Source organism: Ursus arctos, unplaced genomic scaffold (assembly GCF_023065955.2).
Source record: "Ursus arctos isolate Adak ecotype North America unplaced genomic scaffold, UrsArc2.0 scaffold_12, whole genome shotgun sequence".
NCBI lineage: Eukaryota > Metazoa > Chordata > Mammalia > Carnivora > Ursidae > Ursus > Ursus arctos.
This window is the reverse complement of record NW_026622786.1, coordinates 13307982-13326090: the sequence shown is the minus strand read 5'-3', so window position 1 is coordinate 13326090 and position 18109 is coordinate 13307982. Positions and strand designations below refer to the sequence as shown.

Genomic DNA, 18109 nt, shown 5'->3' with positions numbered 1-18109 from the left:
AGACCATGTGCCCTAAAATGTTCACCATCTGGACTTTTACAGCAGTTTGCTGACCCCTGCTCTGTGTTCTTGGAATTCTGTTGGGGGTGTTGAGCAAGAAACATAAGTGGCTAATTTGTATATAGGAGTCAGGAAGTCAGAAGGTGACATTTGAACAGAGACTTGAATGAAGAGAGATGCTCTGACAGCAGAGCATTTCTGGCAAAAGGAACAAGAAATGCAATCGCCCTGAGGCAGTAGTGTAGCTGTATAAGGTCTAGTAGCTAGGCAGTAGGAGCTGGGGATGAGGGAACCAAATTTGGAAGGGCTTTGGAGACCATGGAGCGACTTTAGATTTTTATAGAGAATATATAAATGGAGAATTAAGATTTCAACTACTATTTCAAGGTATTTTTATGGTATTGTTATAGTGACAAATCACCTCACCACTTCAAAGTATCTGACCTTTTTTAATAACTCTCGGAAAATAACATGGGGAATGTTGACCATGACAGTGTTTTGGGGATCCACCTTTGGCATTTAATAATGACTACATTCTTTTTAGCCATTCATATAGAATTTCACCCTTGCTGTTGCATGTATGTCTTCACCTCTCGCCAGCTTTCATTTAAAAATTGGGGGATATTTTCATTTCTTTAATTGGACATTTTTCCTATTCTTTTTTTTTTTTCTTTTCTTTTCTTTTTTGTTTTTTTTTTTTTAAAGATTTTACCTATTCATTTGAGAGAAGGAGAGACAGAGAGAGCACAAGCAGGGGGAGAGGGAGAGGGAGAAGCAGACTCCCCGCTGAGCTGGAACTGGAGATCTTGACCTGAGCCAGACAGACGCTTAACCATCTGAGCCACCCAGGCGCCCCCATTTTTCCTATTCTTGATATTCTCAATTTATGGGGATCACCTACTTTTTTTTCCAGCACTTTAATTATAATTCTTCAGCACTTAAGCCTGAATTCAAGTACTACTACTTGATATTCCTCCTCCTCTGACTTTTTTGCACTTTGTGGGTTTTTTTTTTAAGACAATGGAAGCAAGCTTTTAGTTTACTTTTCTCTTTCATTTAACCAATTAACTATCCTGTATGTTCTAGCATAAGGCACTATGCAGCTAGAAAGTAAATAAGGCTAAGCTCCTGGTCTAAAAGCATAAGCAAAGTATAACTTTGAAAAGCCTTCCTTGTTGCTTTTAGCATTGTACCAACTTCACTTTATCCTGTCCTTTAGCTTCCTTGACCTGTAGCTTCCTTGACCCATTGCTTTCAGTTTTGATGTCACTCCAAAGCCTTTATCTTGTTTATATCCTCTTTCATCTTTTTTTTTTTTAAGACTTTATTTTTAAGTAATCTCTATACCCAGCATGGGGCTCGAATTCACAACCCTGAGATCAAGAGTCTCATGCTCTACTGACAGAGCCAGCCAGGCGCCCCTGTCCTCTTTCATCTTTTAAAAAATTAATTTATTGGATGGGAGATGTTGGCATGCTCCTCTTTTGATTTTTAAAAATTTAAAAATTATCTTTAACCTACAGGTAATGAAGTAATGGGTGAAATAGAAAGGGGATTATGAAGTACTAACTTCCAGGGGAAAAAAGTCTCTTTATCATACAAGTAATTTATATTCCTTGTACAGCTTTTTGAACATAGAGATAAACCAAAAAAGGAAAGAAAAATATCTTGAAACACCAGAGGAAGTCCTAATTAAAATTAGTAGCTATACTTGTATGTAAATATATTTACTCTTAATAAAATAGGAATACATCATTGTGTGAACTTTTTTCACTCAACAGCATATGATAAACATCAACCTATGTCAACAGAACACTTCTCAGACTTTTTTGCTCTCAGATCCCCTTTACACTCTTAGGAATCAAGTTTTTATTTATTAGCTTATATCTGTTTACTAAATATTAAAACTTAAGAGACTTTTAAAGCATTAGTTCATTTAAAAAGAATTATTACATGTTAATATAAATGATTGGTATTTTGTTTTGAAAAAAAAAACCAAAACTTTTTTTCCAAAACAAAAAAAAAGAATTAGTGGGAAAAGTAAGACTATTTTACATTTTGCAAATCTTTTAAATATCTACATTCAGTTTGTTATACTGTGTTGTCTTAGTTTGTACATAATTGTTTCCTCTGACTGCAATGCCCTCCTTGGTATTACTCATCCTTCAATCCAGCTCACATACATCACTGTATTTAAAGGCTACCCCACCCGTCCTTATACATATGTGTAGAGTTGATTACATCTTCTTGGTGCCTCACTGTGACCTTTAATACTTGCTTGCTGTATTACTATGTATGTATGTATCAGGTCCTTGAACTATACATACTTAAATTTTCTTGACTGAAGGAAGTTTCACAATTACGCAAGGGTTATGGGAAATGCACCCGGACAAAAGTGGGATAGACCATAGTCGCTCATCAGATTTGCCAGAAATAGATTAAAAAATAGGTTTGCTGTCAAAGTAGGTTTACTAATTTCTTAAATGAGTGATTGGCAGCAACAGTTGATGAGGACAGAAATATGATTAACTGCACATGCCAATGCAAATATACACATTTGGCAATCCATATAGGAACTGTTTGTTAGTCCTGTGTAGTATAATTTTCATGAGTCGAGCAGCATTTCTTATTTCCTAATTAGAACCGCTCTTTTTATTGTTAGTTAATATAAGAGCTTTATGGAGTATATCTCTTAATCTCCACCAGTTTTCATCCCAGAAAAATAATACATTATCTGTAATTACCCTGTCATGGCAGGGTTCTCAAACTTTATGTACATAAGAATATTTTAAGGTGTTTGTGGTGTGGATTCCTCACCTCTGCTTCCACACACATACAGGTTTTGTTTTTTAAGTCTTAAAAAATCAGATAGAGTTTTATAGCTCAAAGAAATTTTGCAGATCTTCTCATCTCTTTTAGGAGTTGGATGATAATGAGGAAATTCAGGACCAAAAAAGGTTAGTAGTGTTTCTAGAATCACAAATCTAGTTAGTTAATGGACCAACACAGCCAGTAATTAGAATTCAGGTTTTCTGTCTACCTTGTTGCATCAGTCAGTAGGCCTTTCTTGACAAATAAGTTTGTCCATGGGACAGCTTTTCTTTTATAAGAGTGAAGTCACATAAGATCTCTTCTGTGTAAACCAAAAGTTGTAAAGTGTTTTTCGTCTTTGTCTTATTTTCTTCTTAGTTCTCAGCCTTATTTTCAAGATTCTGAAAGGCTTTTTTTCTGCTTAGGAATGGTTTGACTTTGATGGTAGCCTTAATTTGATTGGGTCAGCAAGAATTTAAAATTGTTTGAAGGAAATTAAGACGTCATTAGAGGATGCCTATTTGGAAAACAGGGCTCAGTTTATTGGTAGATAGATATATCATGTTCCTCTTTGTCCCTCATCAGTGAGTTGAATCATCTTCATACTCATTATCATATCAAAAATTAGGGAATATTCAACATTCTTTCTGTCATAGTGTGTTAGAATTATACTGTGAGACTCATTTGAGGTCAGTCCTAGTATTGCTAACATCATAAATTATATATGTATATTGCCAAATGATTCTCCAAATTATTTTTTCTTTTAAATAGGTTCGTACATTCTCTGTATTTCACATTTGACTTGATGAGACCTAAGGGATGGCAGACTGAGCACATGGTTTCACCTCACCTTTTATGGCAAACCTTATTAGAATGAAAAGAGTAGGGGAAAATAGAATGAGAGGAGAAATGAACTAGTAACTGTCTAAAAAGTGAGAGTGCCATCATTGGACCAAAATTTTTTAGCAGTTCTTCACAGAAAGAAAGCAGAATGGTAAATACATAGGGGGCAAAAGTAAGATCAGAAGAAATCATAACCCAAAGCACATTAAAGAAAACTGTTATGGGAGTAGAAGCCGTGTGGAGGAACTTTATTTAAGGAGCAAGAGAGAAAGGACTCAGAAGAGTCTTGGTGTAGATTAATTGGGGAATTGTTCTGTAAGCTAACTACCACTTGGCTCCTCTTTTCTCTCCCATTTGGCCCCTAACCTGCAGACAGAAATGCATTTGTCCTCAGAATATAGCATTGAGAATGAGCACTGAGAGAAGAGAGGCAGGGCAATACCCCAGGTAGCCTCTGGCCCTTATGAGGCTTGCTCAGAAATTAATCTCATACACACTGCTCATACCCAGCAGCAGGTCTACTCTTTCCCTCTCCTTTAATCCCTAGAGACAACTTCAGGTAAACAGAATAGGTAAGCTAAATTAAATTCAAGGAGGAACACCAAACATTTGTAGAAAACCAGTACTATGAAAGAAAAGCAAAAAGTAGATCTAAATTCTTGGGAAACAGTCCATAGAGCAAGACTTTAAAGTCAGTATAGCTAATACCCTCAAGGAGACTCAAGAGAATATTGTACACACAAAAATAAAAGTGAAAATTAAAAATAGAACAGTTCAAATAATTATCTGAATAGCAAAATAGTAACTGAAGAGCATTTTAGTGAGTTGAAAAATGGGGCTCTGAGGCCTTCTCCCCAAATAAAGTATAAAATGACAAAAGAAGATAAAAATATAGGAGAAAAAAATGAGATATGCAGGTTAGATCCTAAGATTTCAACATCCATCTCTAATAGGAGATCCAGAAAAGTAGAATGGCAGTAGAGGGCAGGAGAGGGCGTTAGAAGGAAGAACAGAAGAAATATTGTCTATAGTACTCTTTAGGACAGTACAGTATAGTGTTTAATAGTTTGGGTGATAGTCATCTTTGTCTCATTTTTAAAATTAGGGACACTGCTTGCACTGTTGCATCATTATTAGGTGTGCTGTAGAATTTTGTAGATAATCCTTTTTCAAGTTAAAGAAGTTTATTCCTACCCAAAATTAGTAGTTTTTTTGTTGTTTTATGATATTTGAGTGTTGAATTTTGTCTTTTTTTTCCAGCATGAGCTAAGAGAATCACAAGGGTTTTCTCCTTTATGCTGCTTTATTAGTATTGAACCATCCTTGCATTGGGATAAACACTATAAGGGGCTCCTGGGTGGCTCAGTCGTTAAGCATCTGCCTTCGGCTCAGGGCATGATCCCAGAGTCCTGGGATTGAGCCCCACATCAGGCTTCTCCGCTGAGAGCCTGCTTCGCCCTCTCCCCCTGCTTGTGTTCCCTCTCTCACTGGCTCTCTTTCTCCATCAAATAAATAAATAAAATCTTTAAAAATAAATAAATAAATAAATAACCACTATAAACACAATTCGGTACCCTACCAATTTACTAATATTTTATTTAGTTTTGCTTAAATGTTTATAAGAGATTAGGATCATAGCTTTCTCTTTCTGTGACTGTGGTATCTTTTGGGAAAAGATTTAAATTAGCAATAATTGCACCTTGGATAAACCTCATTGGCTACAATACTGCCACTGTGCAAAGCTATGACTACAGTATATTTTGACCAAAAACTGATTATTCAACTTTTTGAAGAAAAATTAAAACTTAAAGCAGCATGGATATCCCCACATTAGGACAAACCTATATTGATGATAAAAGTTTGGGGATATTTTGTGACAAAAAAATTTGCTCCCAAACAGTAAAGTTTTAAAAGGAAGTGTTATTTCAAGAATGTGGTGAAATTTTTGTAATCTGTTAATTCCATCTCCTTTTATATATAAAACTCTTATTTATTTCTTTTAGGTACGCATAGCTGCTAAATTCATCACTCATGCACCCCCAGGGGAATTTAATGAAGTGTTCAATGGTGAGTAAACATAAGTATTTTAAGCTCCCTTAATTACATATAAGTTTCTCTTTTAATCCTTAAAGCACATTATAACTATAGTTAAGGAAATCAAGATTCAAACAGGTGAAAATAACTTACCCAATGTCACCTAGCTAGTCAAGTGTCAGAGCAAGGATTCAAACCCAGGTCTGAATCAAAAGCAAATTCTTAACCCATAAATTAGGATACCTATATTATGTGAGAAAAGATTTGAAGTAGATTAATATGATTAAGTAGAGAAGCGATATTAAATTGTTTTCATAGTTTTTTATCTATCATTATAAATTATAGCTTAAGCTTCTTCAGTGCTTTCACTCAAGACGTGCCCATAATACGTATAGGACACTTTCTAGAGCCATTGGGGCTGAACTGACTGCGTCTGGGAAGCTTGTTACATATACAGCTTTCAGGGTTACCATCCTCTGAAGATTTCTCATTCATTAGATCTTAGGTGGAATTGGGCAGTTTGTTTTATCAAGTTCTCCTGGGTGATTCTGAGTCACAGCCAGTTTGGGAGCCACTGTTCCAATACATTTATAACCTTCTGTGCTATTCACTGGCTTAATGTAATATAGAATGAAAAATGTGGATGAGGCATCTTGAACTTCATGATAAAGTCAATCATTAAAATCCCATTTTAAGTTGTTAAATTCATCGTAAAGTTCTTTGTGCATCTTGGCTCATTTGAGCAAACATTTATTTTGAAATTCTAGTTTTACATTAGATGGCTACCTACTTAAGAGGAACTGTGTGATATTCATCTGTACTTGGCCCAGAGCGCCCCATACATCACAGAACAATCAGTAATCTCCACCGATAAAAATCAATGATATAGAGAAAGAGTAACCAGGAGAACATATAAACATTTACTATAAGGAGTAAATAATACAGTAGAAATAAATGCAGACATTCTTCCTTATAGACTTATTTGTGGATTTTGAACACTAATAGCAAGGGAAACAAATGCAGCCTTGTTTTCTCTGGTCTTTTTTCCATATCGACCAAATATAAATTTTCAACAGCTGAGCTTTTAGGAAATTTTCCTACGACTTGAACTTTATCCAGCTGATTAGCTCAGATAAATTCTTGTCTTAACAAAATTAATGGACTTTGTAGTTAGAAGTCCCTTGTTTTATTTCTGACAACTGAATGTACTTTACAGGAATCTCATGAGAATAATTGATACGAAAGCATTAGATTAAGAATTGGCAAGCTACTAAAAAAAAAAATTGGCAAGCTACTTGTGGCACGAGGGCTGGTTTTTATTGGCATACTACACATTGGCCTCTGGCCAGCCTCTTCTTTCAGAAGCCCTAAGAGTCAATGGCCTTTGGCTTATAATTAGTTTTCCCTATTGGAATTAATGTGTAGTAGTTTCTTATATAACAAGGACCTCCTCTTCCAAAAGAAGAGTGACTAGACTCTTGATACACAGCTTTTTAAAAGGATATAGTCCCCTACATTAAATTCTTCGTAGAAAAATATATTCGGCAATTTCACTGCCACTGACTGAATTTTGCCCAGCTTTCTTGGTCTGATGTTATAGAAAAGCCTCCAATTGTTATTCTCATTTTAAAAGATTCTTTAGATACAAAATTAACAGTCCTAACTATAACTTTCTTTAAACCATGTTTTTGATTTGCTATGAAGTTCTTTGAGAAGTTGTTGGATTATTGTACCACAAATAATTACATGCAAATTTATGAACATTAGCATCTGTTCATTTGCATTTTTAGAATTTCTATGTAGGGGTGCCTGGGTGGCTCAGTCAGTTAAGCATCTGCCTTCGGCTCAGGTCATGGGATCGAGCCTGCTTCTCCCTCTCCCTGCTGCTCCCCCTGCTTGTGCTCTCTCTCTGTCAAATAAATAAATAAAATCTTTTTAAAAAATAAAAAGAATTCTATGTGTACATATGTCTGAAGACTAACTTTGCAAAGCCTTGATTTTTAAAAAAATTTTGAAGTTTGTCCTCTACTGAACATTTTAATTTTAACATCTTTTAATGTTTTTTTTTCCTCAGATGTCCGGCTGCTACTTAATAATGACAATCTCCTCAGGGAAGGGGCAGCACAGTAAGTATCCTTCAAGATCCACTTATATTTTATTTTAATTTTAGATAAACTATGTTGATAACAAATTTGTACCCTGAAAATTAAGCTTAAAATAAAATACTTCAATATAAAGCAGTTGGTTTTAGCAGTTTTAGTTGTATTTTTCTTGGAGAAAACATGCCATGTTGTTTACTTCCTTTAAGTTTATTATATATGATCTTAATTTTTTTTCCTTTTGCCTAGATTTACCTGTTAAAGCAGAGCTTAATATGAGCTGTTAGGGTTTCTTCTATACTCCTTTTAGTTCATGTTGAATTTTTTTTAAATGCTAGCTATAGGAAAATTAGGCTACTATTGAGGTATAATGTTCTCAAATTGCCACAAAATAGTAGATATTCAGAAAGTGCCTTAATAGAATTAACTGTAGAGTGTTATTCTACATGGTTATTCAACCCAGTCATTGATTCCTTGTCACTATCAGGCTAATTAATCTTTCTAAAATACCATTTTCATTTTATCTTTGTCCTCAAAACCATTACAGTGGTGTGTGTTTTTTCTTCAAATCTAAACACTGTCTAGCTTTCAAGGCCCCCTGTTATCTGGCTTTATCACTACTCCCCTTTACATACAAAATTCTCTTTCAATCACTATCTGTCTAATTGGCCCAGAGTTCCTTTGTAAAGAGGAAACCAGGAAAGGATGATGACTGGGAAAGCGTGGGGTAAAGAGGATGGGACAAGGATTTTGATGTAGAGCGACAAATAATTATCATAAAAGCATTCGGTATGATATACAGTTGGTTTAGATTTTAGCTATAGAAAACTGTCTTAAGAGCTGCTGCCTGAGAAATAGTCATCTTCTGCCCTGTCCATGCTGCTTTTTTGGAACTCATTTTGGGACCAGATTCTACAAACCCTAACATTTGTACAGCATCACTATAATTGTCATCATGAATGCTCTTCTAATCACACATTGATTTAGGCACACACCAAAGATACATTCTAATGCTGGTTTCTTTTAGATGCATAGAATGCCATAGAAAAAGGGATTCATGATTTGCTAGTTCAACGCCTGTCTCTCTTTGCCCTGTCATTGAGAGAACCTTATCTACATTTTGTCAGCAGATGATTATCCAATCTGAATGCCTCTAATAATAAGGAATTCAGTATCTCACAAGGCAAGTTCCTTGCCTGCCATAATTGGTCTTAGTTGTATCCTTGAGAGCTACCCAAAATAAATCTACACTGTCCTTCACGTGATAAGGTACTGCTGAAGAGACGGGGAGTGGAATGCCAAGACCCAAGATTGATTGCATCCTGAGCCTATTGTCCCATTTCCAGTTAGGAGTAACAGTAGAACTGGGTATTTAGTTCAGATGCTTTAATTGACAATAAAGCTTTGTTTTTATAAATATTCTGGTTCTTACAGATTCTAGATTTTCAGAGAACATTCTTACTAAGGAGAACTGTCTTATGCCCAAATATTTGATTTTCCACAGGGATGAAAAATTCAGTTTTTTTCCTGTAATGAGGTACTTCAGTTCCTTGGCCATAGTCCTCATAGTAAGCGTTCGGTTAATGGTGTTTCAGTAATCATCATCCTCATCATTATTGCCTTCTATATAAAATGAAGGAGGCTTGAACGACTTCACATTTACTCTTTCCTGGATTTCTGCCTATGCTTCTGATCTCTAAAACCATTCTCTGAAATTCCCAGCCCTTCTGTACTAAGTAGGGTGTTGTAGGCCACAGAGAGGATTTTATTCTGAAAGGGAGGGCAAGTTATTAGTGTTTTGAGCAGAGAATGACTCGATGAGATTATATTTTAGAATAATCACTGGCTGCTATGCAGGGGGCAAAGATTAAAGGAAGATGAGTAGTTAGAAGACTTACTGCAGTAGTTCAGAGATAAATGGCAGTGGTTTGGACTAGAGTGGTAGTAGGAAGGATGATGAGAAGGAATCAGATTCTGAATATGTATTCAAGGTAGAACCTATAAGATTTGGTGATGGCATGTGAAATTTGAGAGAAAGAAGAATCAAAGATGATCCCAAGTTTTTGGCCCACACAAATGGTAGAATGGAAATACCATTTTCTTGAGATGGGATTAAATGTTAACAAATTTGATGTTGGTGTTTGTAATCTATAATCTTAGGATGTATTTTAGAATGGAATACTTATTTACTCCTTACTCCTTAAGCTTTTCTAAAAAAAATAATAATAATAATAATCCACTTTCCGTGAACCTTTAGTTTATATTCTTTTCTGAAGAACCACTGTGTTGAGGACTAATTTTGTTAATGGGGTTCTGGTGTTATGAGGAAATAGTTAATTAAAAAACACAATAACAAAATGAAAAGATTGAAGATTAGCTTTAAATATCTGTTTCTTTGGTTTCTCTTGAAAAGTCTAGGAAGTATTTAATAGTCTGCTTAAAAATAGTGGTCTAGTAGGTGTTTTAGTAGGTTAAAATTGGGCTGGAGTGGTGTTTAACTCTTCTCTTGGCAAGTGAATTCTGGGAGAGGACTGATACTTTGTAAGTGTATTATGCTTTTTTACACTGCAGCTTATTTCCATTTTTCTTTCACTTTATCTTTTTGCTTACTTCGTAAGATGTACTAGGGAGCCATTGAAAATGCAGTTTTACAAATGTAGCACTGGACAAGTAAATAGTAATATTAGGTATGCACTTTGATTATTCATATATCCCCCTTTTCAGATAATCTCTTATGCCTTAAACTCTCATCTGAGACTTGACTCATGCTCAGCTCTTACCTAACCCTCTCCCCATGTCAGATGTCTTCCGGTACATTTAATTGTGGTCTCTCCTACCTGTCCTGCCTCAGAGCCAGAATAAAGAAGACAGCATTGCTAAAATAGTGCATCAGTTGAAGATCTTTTTTGAATTACTGAAAGCTTCTGTCTAAATGATTAAAACTGTTGGTAATTCACAAAAACTGGATTTCTTAAAACTTGGGAGTAGTCTAAGGGGAATTTCTGTTGGAGCCTAGGAGTGCAGAGGAAAAGGTAATTTCAGAGTTTAGGGCATATCTGAGATCTCTGTGGAGAAAGCTGGAAGGCATTAGGAAAACACCAATTGCCTAGAGGGAAAGGGAAAGAGCACCAGAGAATATTTTCTCATTCTCTTTCACTATTATGTGAATTACCTTTGTGTTTATGTATAATTCTCCCCCCCCTTTTTTTTTTACTTTTTAAAAAACAGTGCATTTGCCCAGTATAACATGGATCAGTTCACGCCCGTGAAGATAGAAGGATATGAAGATCAGGTAATGATTGTTCATTTTGGTAGGCTGTGCCTGGGTGGTAGTAGAAATCTTAGAAACCAAAGCAGATATCTGAAGATAAGATGCTGAATAAATTCATGTCTTAGTTTTCATAGCTTCTGTAAATATTCTACATATCAGGAAATTCTTCCTCTCTCTCATAATACTGGGAGTTTCTTTGACAGGAAAAGAGAGCTGCCCCTAAAAAGAATAGTGAAAATAAGAGTTGAGTTTCACACAGATTTTATAGCTGTATGTAATTCTCCTTGGTAAGAATAACAGGAGACATCAAATTTGACATTGTATAGGAAAATAGGCATCCCTATTCAAATAGAGGAGCAAAGCAAATATTTCCATTGTTATCATAGTTAATAACATTGTATGACAGGATTTTCCAAATTCATTAATGTACACTTCAAAGGTAGTATGTCACTAAATACCAAATGTTTTGTAAAAGTCTGAATCTTTGAACCCACAAATCTGCAGAATTTCTCCTAGGAAAATAAGTATGTAAATGTGTTAAAAAGATTATTTGAAGCAAGGTTTATAATAGTGAAAAATTGAGAATAATCTAAATGCCCAACATTAAATTCATTATCTGTAGACCAAAATACCATGTAGTCATTGAAAATCAATATAAATACTGATCTGGGAATGTGCTCCTTTTGGGTGCGCATACACTGAAATATTGATCTGGGAAGATGTTTGTGATATGTTAAGCTAGAACACATAAAGGAGCATATGTAGAATTGTGCTGGTAAGTGAACTTAATATATCAGTGCGGGTTTTTTTAAGATTTTATTTATTTGAGAGAGAAAGCGCAAGTGGGGAGGAGGGTCCGAGGGAGAGGGAGAAACAGGCTCCCCACTGAGTAGGGAGCCTGATGCGGGCTGTATCCCAGGATCCTGGGATCATGACCAGAGTCAAAGGCAGACGCCTAACCAGCTGAGCCACTCAGGCATCCCAGAATCAGGGCCTATTAAATTCTGTGAAAAGTGCACCATTATTTTATGTATCACTAAGAAAAAACACTGCCAGTTAAACTCTGACACAGTCTTAAGATGCCATCAAGTGTAAGATGCATCCCATTTTATGTTAAGTCATGGGAGGACATATGCATCTTAGGAATCAAAACTATAAAATATATAGATGTACATAGAAAAGGAAATGTGGGAAAATATACACCAAAATGTTAACTCTGTGTTAGAATTACAGGATTACTAGAATTTGTTTTGCTTATTGTTTGTTTTGGTTTATATTTTTGCTTATCTTAATTTTCTTAATGAAAACAATGACAAGTATAAAAGATAAACACTGAAAAAAATGATAAAAATTCCTTGCAATTGATATTGTATAATTTAATAATAGAGAAGAATTATTGAAATAATAAGATGTGTCCAGATGCATGTTATAAGAGCATTCCCATATACCAGTAGTAGCTAACTTTAAAAATATAGTCAACAGGAGATTGCACTCTTAGCCACAACAGCAACAACAAAAAGCCATTACCTGGACACTAAAACAAGGAAAGACGTATAAATTATTAAAGTAGTTGCCATAGGGGCACGCCTGGGTGGCTTAGTGAGTCGACCATGCAAAACTTGATCTCAGGGTTATAAGTTTGAGTACCATGTTGGGTATAGAGATTACTTAAAAATAAAATCTTTAAAAAAATAAAGTAGGTGCCATAAAACACACATACTCACAAAGGAAAAAAGACAAAAATAAAGTAGATGCCACCGCTGCATATAATAAAAATTGACTATAGTAGATTAAGTAGAAATTTTTGTTATGTAAGAAGTCCAGAGATAATATTAGAGAGCTGTTATAGTAGCTCCATGATGTCATCAGAGATCCTAGTTGCTTCCACCTCTTTCTTCTGCCTGCCTTCAGTGTGGCTTTCATTATCATGCTCTTTTTTTTTTTTTTAAGATTGATTGATTGATTGATTGATTGATTGATTTAAGAGAGAAAGAGAACACGTGAGCAAGGGGTAGAGGGAGAAGCAGGCTCCCTGCTCAGCAGGGAACCCGACACAGGGCTCAATCCCAGGATCCTGGGATCTCGACCTGAGCCGAAGGCAGATGCCCAACTGACTGAGCCACCCAAGCACCCCTCATTATCGTGCTCTTTAAGAGAGCTGCCCCATTTTCAGGGCACTGAATCCATGTTCCAGGAAGGAAAAAGAGGAAGTTGCAAAAGGTACTTTTGGCCTTTCCAGAAGCAACTTCCACTGATAAGTTACTGCCAAAACTCCTATCACTTTGTCATTCCTAGCTGGAAAGTGTCATTTTTTTAGTTGTACACGTTGTCTTTTTGAAAACCTTTGCAGTTCTGTTAGTAAGGGAAAGGAGAGAATAGATATTGGATTGGAAACTAGCAAGAGTCTGCAATACAGTTCACACACATACACACGCACACTTTAATCAAGGAAATAAATGGAAAATTAAGTAGATTTAAATGCCATGTTTCTGAATAAGTATAAATAATATGGAAAGCTTATCTGAATGAGAAATATAAATGATATGGAAATTTTGTTTTTCAAATAGATTTCATACAATTCCTATGAAAAATAGACCATACAGGATCATTCTGATTACAAAAAACAAATGAGAGACTAATGAAAGACACAAGGCAACAATCAGAAAGCCCCTAAGTATCATAAAACAGAAGGGAAAAGGAAACAATTGATAAAATGTATGAGATTAATCTAACTTTGATTTCCAGTGCCAACTGTACACTTAGATTAATTCCAGGTGGAGTTTAAAGGTTAAATATTTTTTTAAAACATAAAAATTTAGTAGGGAATGGAAAGGGAATCATAACTTAAGTAATGATGAAACATTAGGAAGTTTATAAAAGGAGGCAGGCGCCTGGCTGGCTCAGTCGGTGGAGTATGCTGTGCTTGATCTTAGGGTTGTGATTTTCAGCCCCACGTTGGGTGTAGAGAGCACTGAAATATATTAAAAAAAAAAAAAAAACTTCAAAGAAGAAAGTTTATAAAAGAAAATGACCTTTGCGGGGCACCTGGGTGGCTCAGTCATTAAGTGTCTGCCTTCAGCTCAGGGCGTGATCCTAGGCTTCTCCGCTGGGAGCCTGCTTCTTCCTCTCCCACTCCCCCTGTTTGTGTTCCCTCTCTCGCAGGCTGTCTCTCTCTCTGTCAAATGAGTAAATAAAATCTTAAAAAAAAAAAGAAAAAGAAAATGACCTTTGCATAATAAAAAGTTTTAAAAATAAGATTTAAAAAGGAGTAAATATGTTCCTCAAGCGTAATAGATAAAGAGGTTATTCAGATACCTAAGGATGACGCCAAGAGTTCAGTGAATAAACAAGCAACAGACATAAACCACTTGCACCCAAGTGGGAAATAACAAAGCAAACTTAGAAAAGTGTTAGATCGCCCAAAAGTAATAATTAAGGAAATGCAGGTTAAAGTTTAATGTGAATATTTACCTTTTAGTTATGAAAGTTGCAGAATTGTGGTGAGAAAGCTTTATGAGGGTTAAGACTAAGAACATAGTTACATTCGTGGTTCCTACCATCATTGTAAACAAGTTTTTTAAAGGTTAGTTTGGTGATAAGGACAGAAATCTCAAAACTAGGAATTCTTTCCAAAGATTTTTTTTTTAGCAGAAGATTTTATTTATGGTAGAATTTATAGTGGCTTTCGATAATGGAAACTGAAAGTAGCTTAAACCTCCTTCAATTAGGAAATGATTTAAGTAGATTATGGTATGTCAATATTCTGAAATTATATATAATTATTAAAAATGGTAAGTGTGTCAAAAGACAAATGGGAAATTAGGGAAAAATATGTGAAACTTGACAGATGGAAAGTTTTACCTGCCTAATTTATAAAGAGTTCAACTAGAAAATGACTCTTCTTAAAAGATGAAAAGAAATGCCAATTGAAATTTCTACTGATGTTGCGCTTTTAACTTGGTACGACACCCTATCTGTGATATAGGGCAGTTTGTCAATCTCTGTCAATACTATGAATACATTTTCCTTTTGACCTAGTTGTCCCCCTTGAGAGAATTTATCTCACATGAGTACTTGGCACACGTACATAATTTGTACATAAATGAACATACAAGGACATTTGTTGCCGTATTGTTCATAATAACAACCCAAACTATCCATTAATAGAGGACTGGTTGAATAAATTTTTGAATATACATACAATGGTGTAGTGTACAACTGTAACAAAAATAAAGAAGTTCTCTGAGTACTTACCGGGAAAGTTCTTCTGGATATATTAAGTTGGGTTTTTTTGTTTGTTTGTTTTTTGTTTTTTTTTTTAAGTACAGGATAGTGTGCTAGTTTTTGTGTAAAAGAAAGGGGTGGGGAGTTAGAATATATATTCATACTTATATTTGTAAAAAAAGAAACTCTGAATGAATGTATCAGAGATTGGCAGATTTTTGTAAAGGGCCAGAGTAAATATTATCAGCTTTGCTGGACATAGAGTCGTCAGTTGTGACTACTCAACCCTGCTGTTTTGGGAAAGCAGCCATAGATAATACAAAACAAACAAGCAGGGCTGTGTTCAATAAAACTTTATTTATAAAAATAAGTGGCACCTACCATCCTGACCCTTGCTGTAAATTAATAAAATCAGTTGCCTTGTAGAGAAGGGGAAATTTATTAGGAATTTGGTGGATAAGAGTTAAAGGTGAGACAAAGATCTCACTTTATATATATTTTTTCATTGTTGAACCACGTGAATGTATTACCTATTTTAAATGCTAAGTATAATGACTGGAAAAGTTTTATGAAATATATAAAAAAAAACATAAAAGTATACAGGTAAATTATTGTTACAGCTATGTATAAGGTATACATGTTGGCAGTACACTAGACAGAAACCAAGAAATGAAGGGTAGGATGGGGAGATGTTGTGGTTTAGAGGTGACTTAACTATAAACGTAATATTTTTATAAGAATATAAATGTGAGAAGCCTGGGTGGTGCAGTCGGTTGAGCGTTCAGCTCTTGGTTTCAGTTCAGGTCGTGATCTCAGGGTTGTGAGATTGAGCCACTAGTTAGGCTCCACGCGGAGTCCGCTTGAGTTTCTCTCTCCCTCCCCCCACTCCAACCTCTCTCTCTTTCTTTCTCTTTCTCAAATAAATAAATAAATCTTAGGGAAAAAAGAATAAAAATGTGACTTGAGGAGCACCTGGCTGGCTTAGTCAGTAGAGCATGCTATTCTTGGTCTTGGGGTCATGGGTACAAGCCCCACAGTGGGGGTAGAGTTTACTTAAAAAATTAAATTAAATTTTAAAAAAATATGTGACTTGATTGAAAAGTCAGTATAGAAGAGAAATCCAAGTATAAATGAAAAGTTAACTGGCCTCTTCAGAATTTTTATTTGCTTTGTAAAATTTGACAACTGTCTTTTTACAGTTACTCATATTTGTAATTATTCTTTGGAAGGTCTTAATTACAGAGCACGGTGACCTGGGTAATAGCAGATTTTTAGATCCAAGAAACAAAATTTCCTTTAAGTTTGATCACTTACGGAAAGAAGCGAGTGACCCCCAGCCAGAAGACGCAGATGGAGGTCTGAAGTCTTGGAGAGAATCCTGTGACAGTGTTTTAAGGGCCTATGTGAAAGATCATTATTCCAACGGCTTCTGTACTGTTAAGTATCTGCCTGCTTCATTATTAAAGAATGTTTTATTCCTTACATTTACCTTATCCTTTGGGGGCTTTGGCCAGCCAAACATCACTTCTTTCTTAGTTAGAGTCTCCTCTGTATTTTATTCCCTAACTCATTTTTGAAAGAGTTTGTATATATGGAAAATTCTTTTTAAAAATCCCAGTGCGTAAAAATTTTAAATTTCATTTTATCCTATTTCACCTTTCTCTTATTTGTTCATCAGAAATTGCCTTATACCCATCAAAAAAAGTTTTTAAACATCTTTATACATCGGGAAAAAGTAAATTAAGATTGTCAAGACAGCTGTTGCCACATTTATGACTTTTTGGTATAGGCATTTTTATAGAAAGCTACGTCTTACATAGTTTAGATACTTTCATTTGATTGTCTCAACTATTTGGACTATTTTTTTTAAATCTGGTAATTTGACTTTTTTTTAAACTACCTCTTGATGTTAAAAAAATGATAGATTTGACTCATCATTTTTCCTTTGTAAAATTACAGATATTAAGAAAAATGTCTATTAGAATATTTAAAGTATGTAATGATGATGGGTTAACTGGCAATAATACAATTTCGGTTAAGAGTCCTTACCTGAGGGGCGCCTGGGTGGCACAACGGTTAAGCGTCTGCCTTCGGCTCAGGGCGTGATCCCGGCGTTATGGGATCGAGCCCCACATCAGGCTCCTCTGCTATGAGCCTGCTTCTTCCTCTCCCACTCCCCCTGCTTGTGTTCCCTCTCTCGCTGGCTGTCTCTATCTCTGTCGAATAAATAAATAAAATCTTAAAAAAAAAAAAGTCCTTACATGAAGCCATACTAACTGGTTTGAATCTTTGTCTTGCCACTTAATTAGCAACGTGACCTTGGGCAAATGAGTTAACATCTCTGTGCCTTTTCACTCATAAAATGGAAATGATAGTTCTTACCTCATAGGATTGTGAGGATTGAGTGAGCTGATAACACATATAAAATGCTTGGAAAATGGCACAAAGAAAGCTTTGGCTAAATGTTAGATATTGTTACTATTACATGTTTTTTGTTTGTTTTTTATTTTTTAAATAATGGAGAAAACCCATTATGGTGGATAAGTACAGTTACATTTTGCAACCCAGGATTGCAAAGGAAGTCATGATACACTCTCTTCTAGAAATTGACTTTGCAATCCTAAATTTTCTACTTAACATTTGTTACCTATTTAAAATTTGGCCGTACTTTTCTTTGGAGAGTTTCTACACCAAGTAACCCTACTGTGTCCTTTTCTCAGCTTTTCTCACTTGTCTTAGCTAACAGATGAGCTACAAAAGCCATGGAATTATTCCGACAGTGTCTACTGTACCCAAGTGTTTTATATCCTCGGAGCTGTCCTGCTTA

At 35.3% G+C, this 18109-nt stretch overlaps 1 protein-coding gene, 1 long non-coding RNA gene and 1 other non-coding gene across 5 annotated transcripts in view; 1 reads left to right on the top strand and 2 right to left on the bottom strand.

Annotated features, from left to right (window-relative positions):
* Positions 1-18109, bottom strand: part of LOC113244423 (uncharacterized) — a 50733-nt gene that overhangs the window by 15410 nt on the left and 17214 nt on the right. The window lies entirely within an intron of this gene.
* CAPZA1 (capping actin protein of muscle Z-line subunit alpha 1) overlaps positions 1-18109 on the top strand; it is a 47817-nt gene that overhangs the window by 16812 nt on the left and 12896 nt on the right. Inside the window, exons 2-5 of the mRNA XM_026483752.4 lie at positions 5658-5721; positions 7763-7814; positions 11016-11079; positions 16512-16718. Coding sequence (XP_026339537.1) covers positions 5658-5721; positions 7763-7814; positions 11016-11079; positions 16512-16718 — 387 coding nt within the window. The remainder of the gene's footprint in view (positions 1-5657; positions 5722-7762; positions 7815-11015; positions 11080-16511; positions 16719-18109) is intronic.
* On the bottom strand, positions 5263-5398 carry LOC113244447 (U4 spliceosomal RNA). Its single transcript, XR_003312385.3, has one exon. It is a non-coding gene; the product is annotated as a U4 spliceosomal RNA (small nuclear RNA).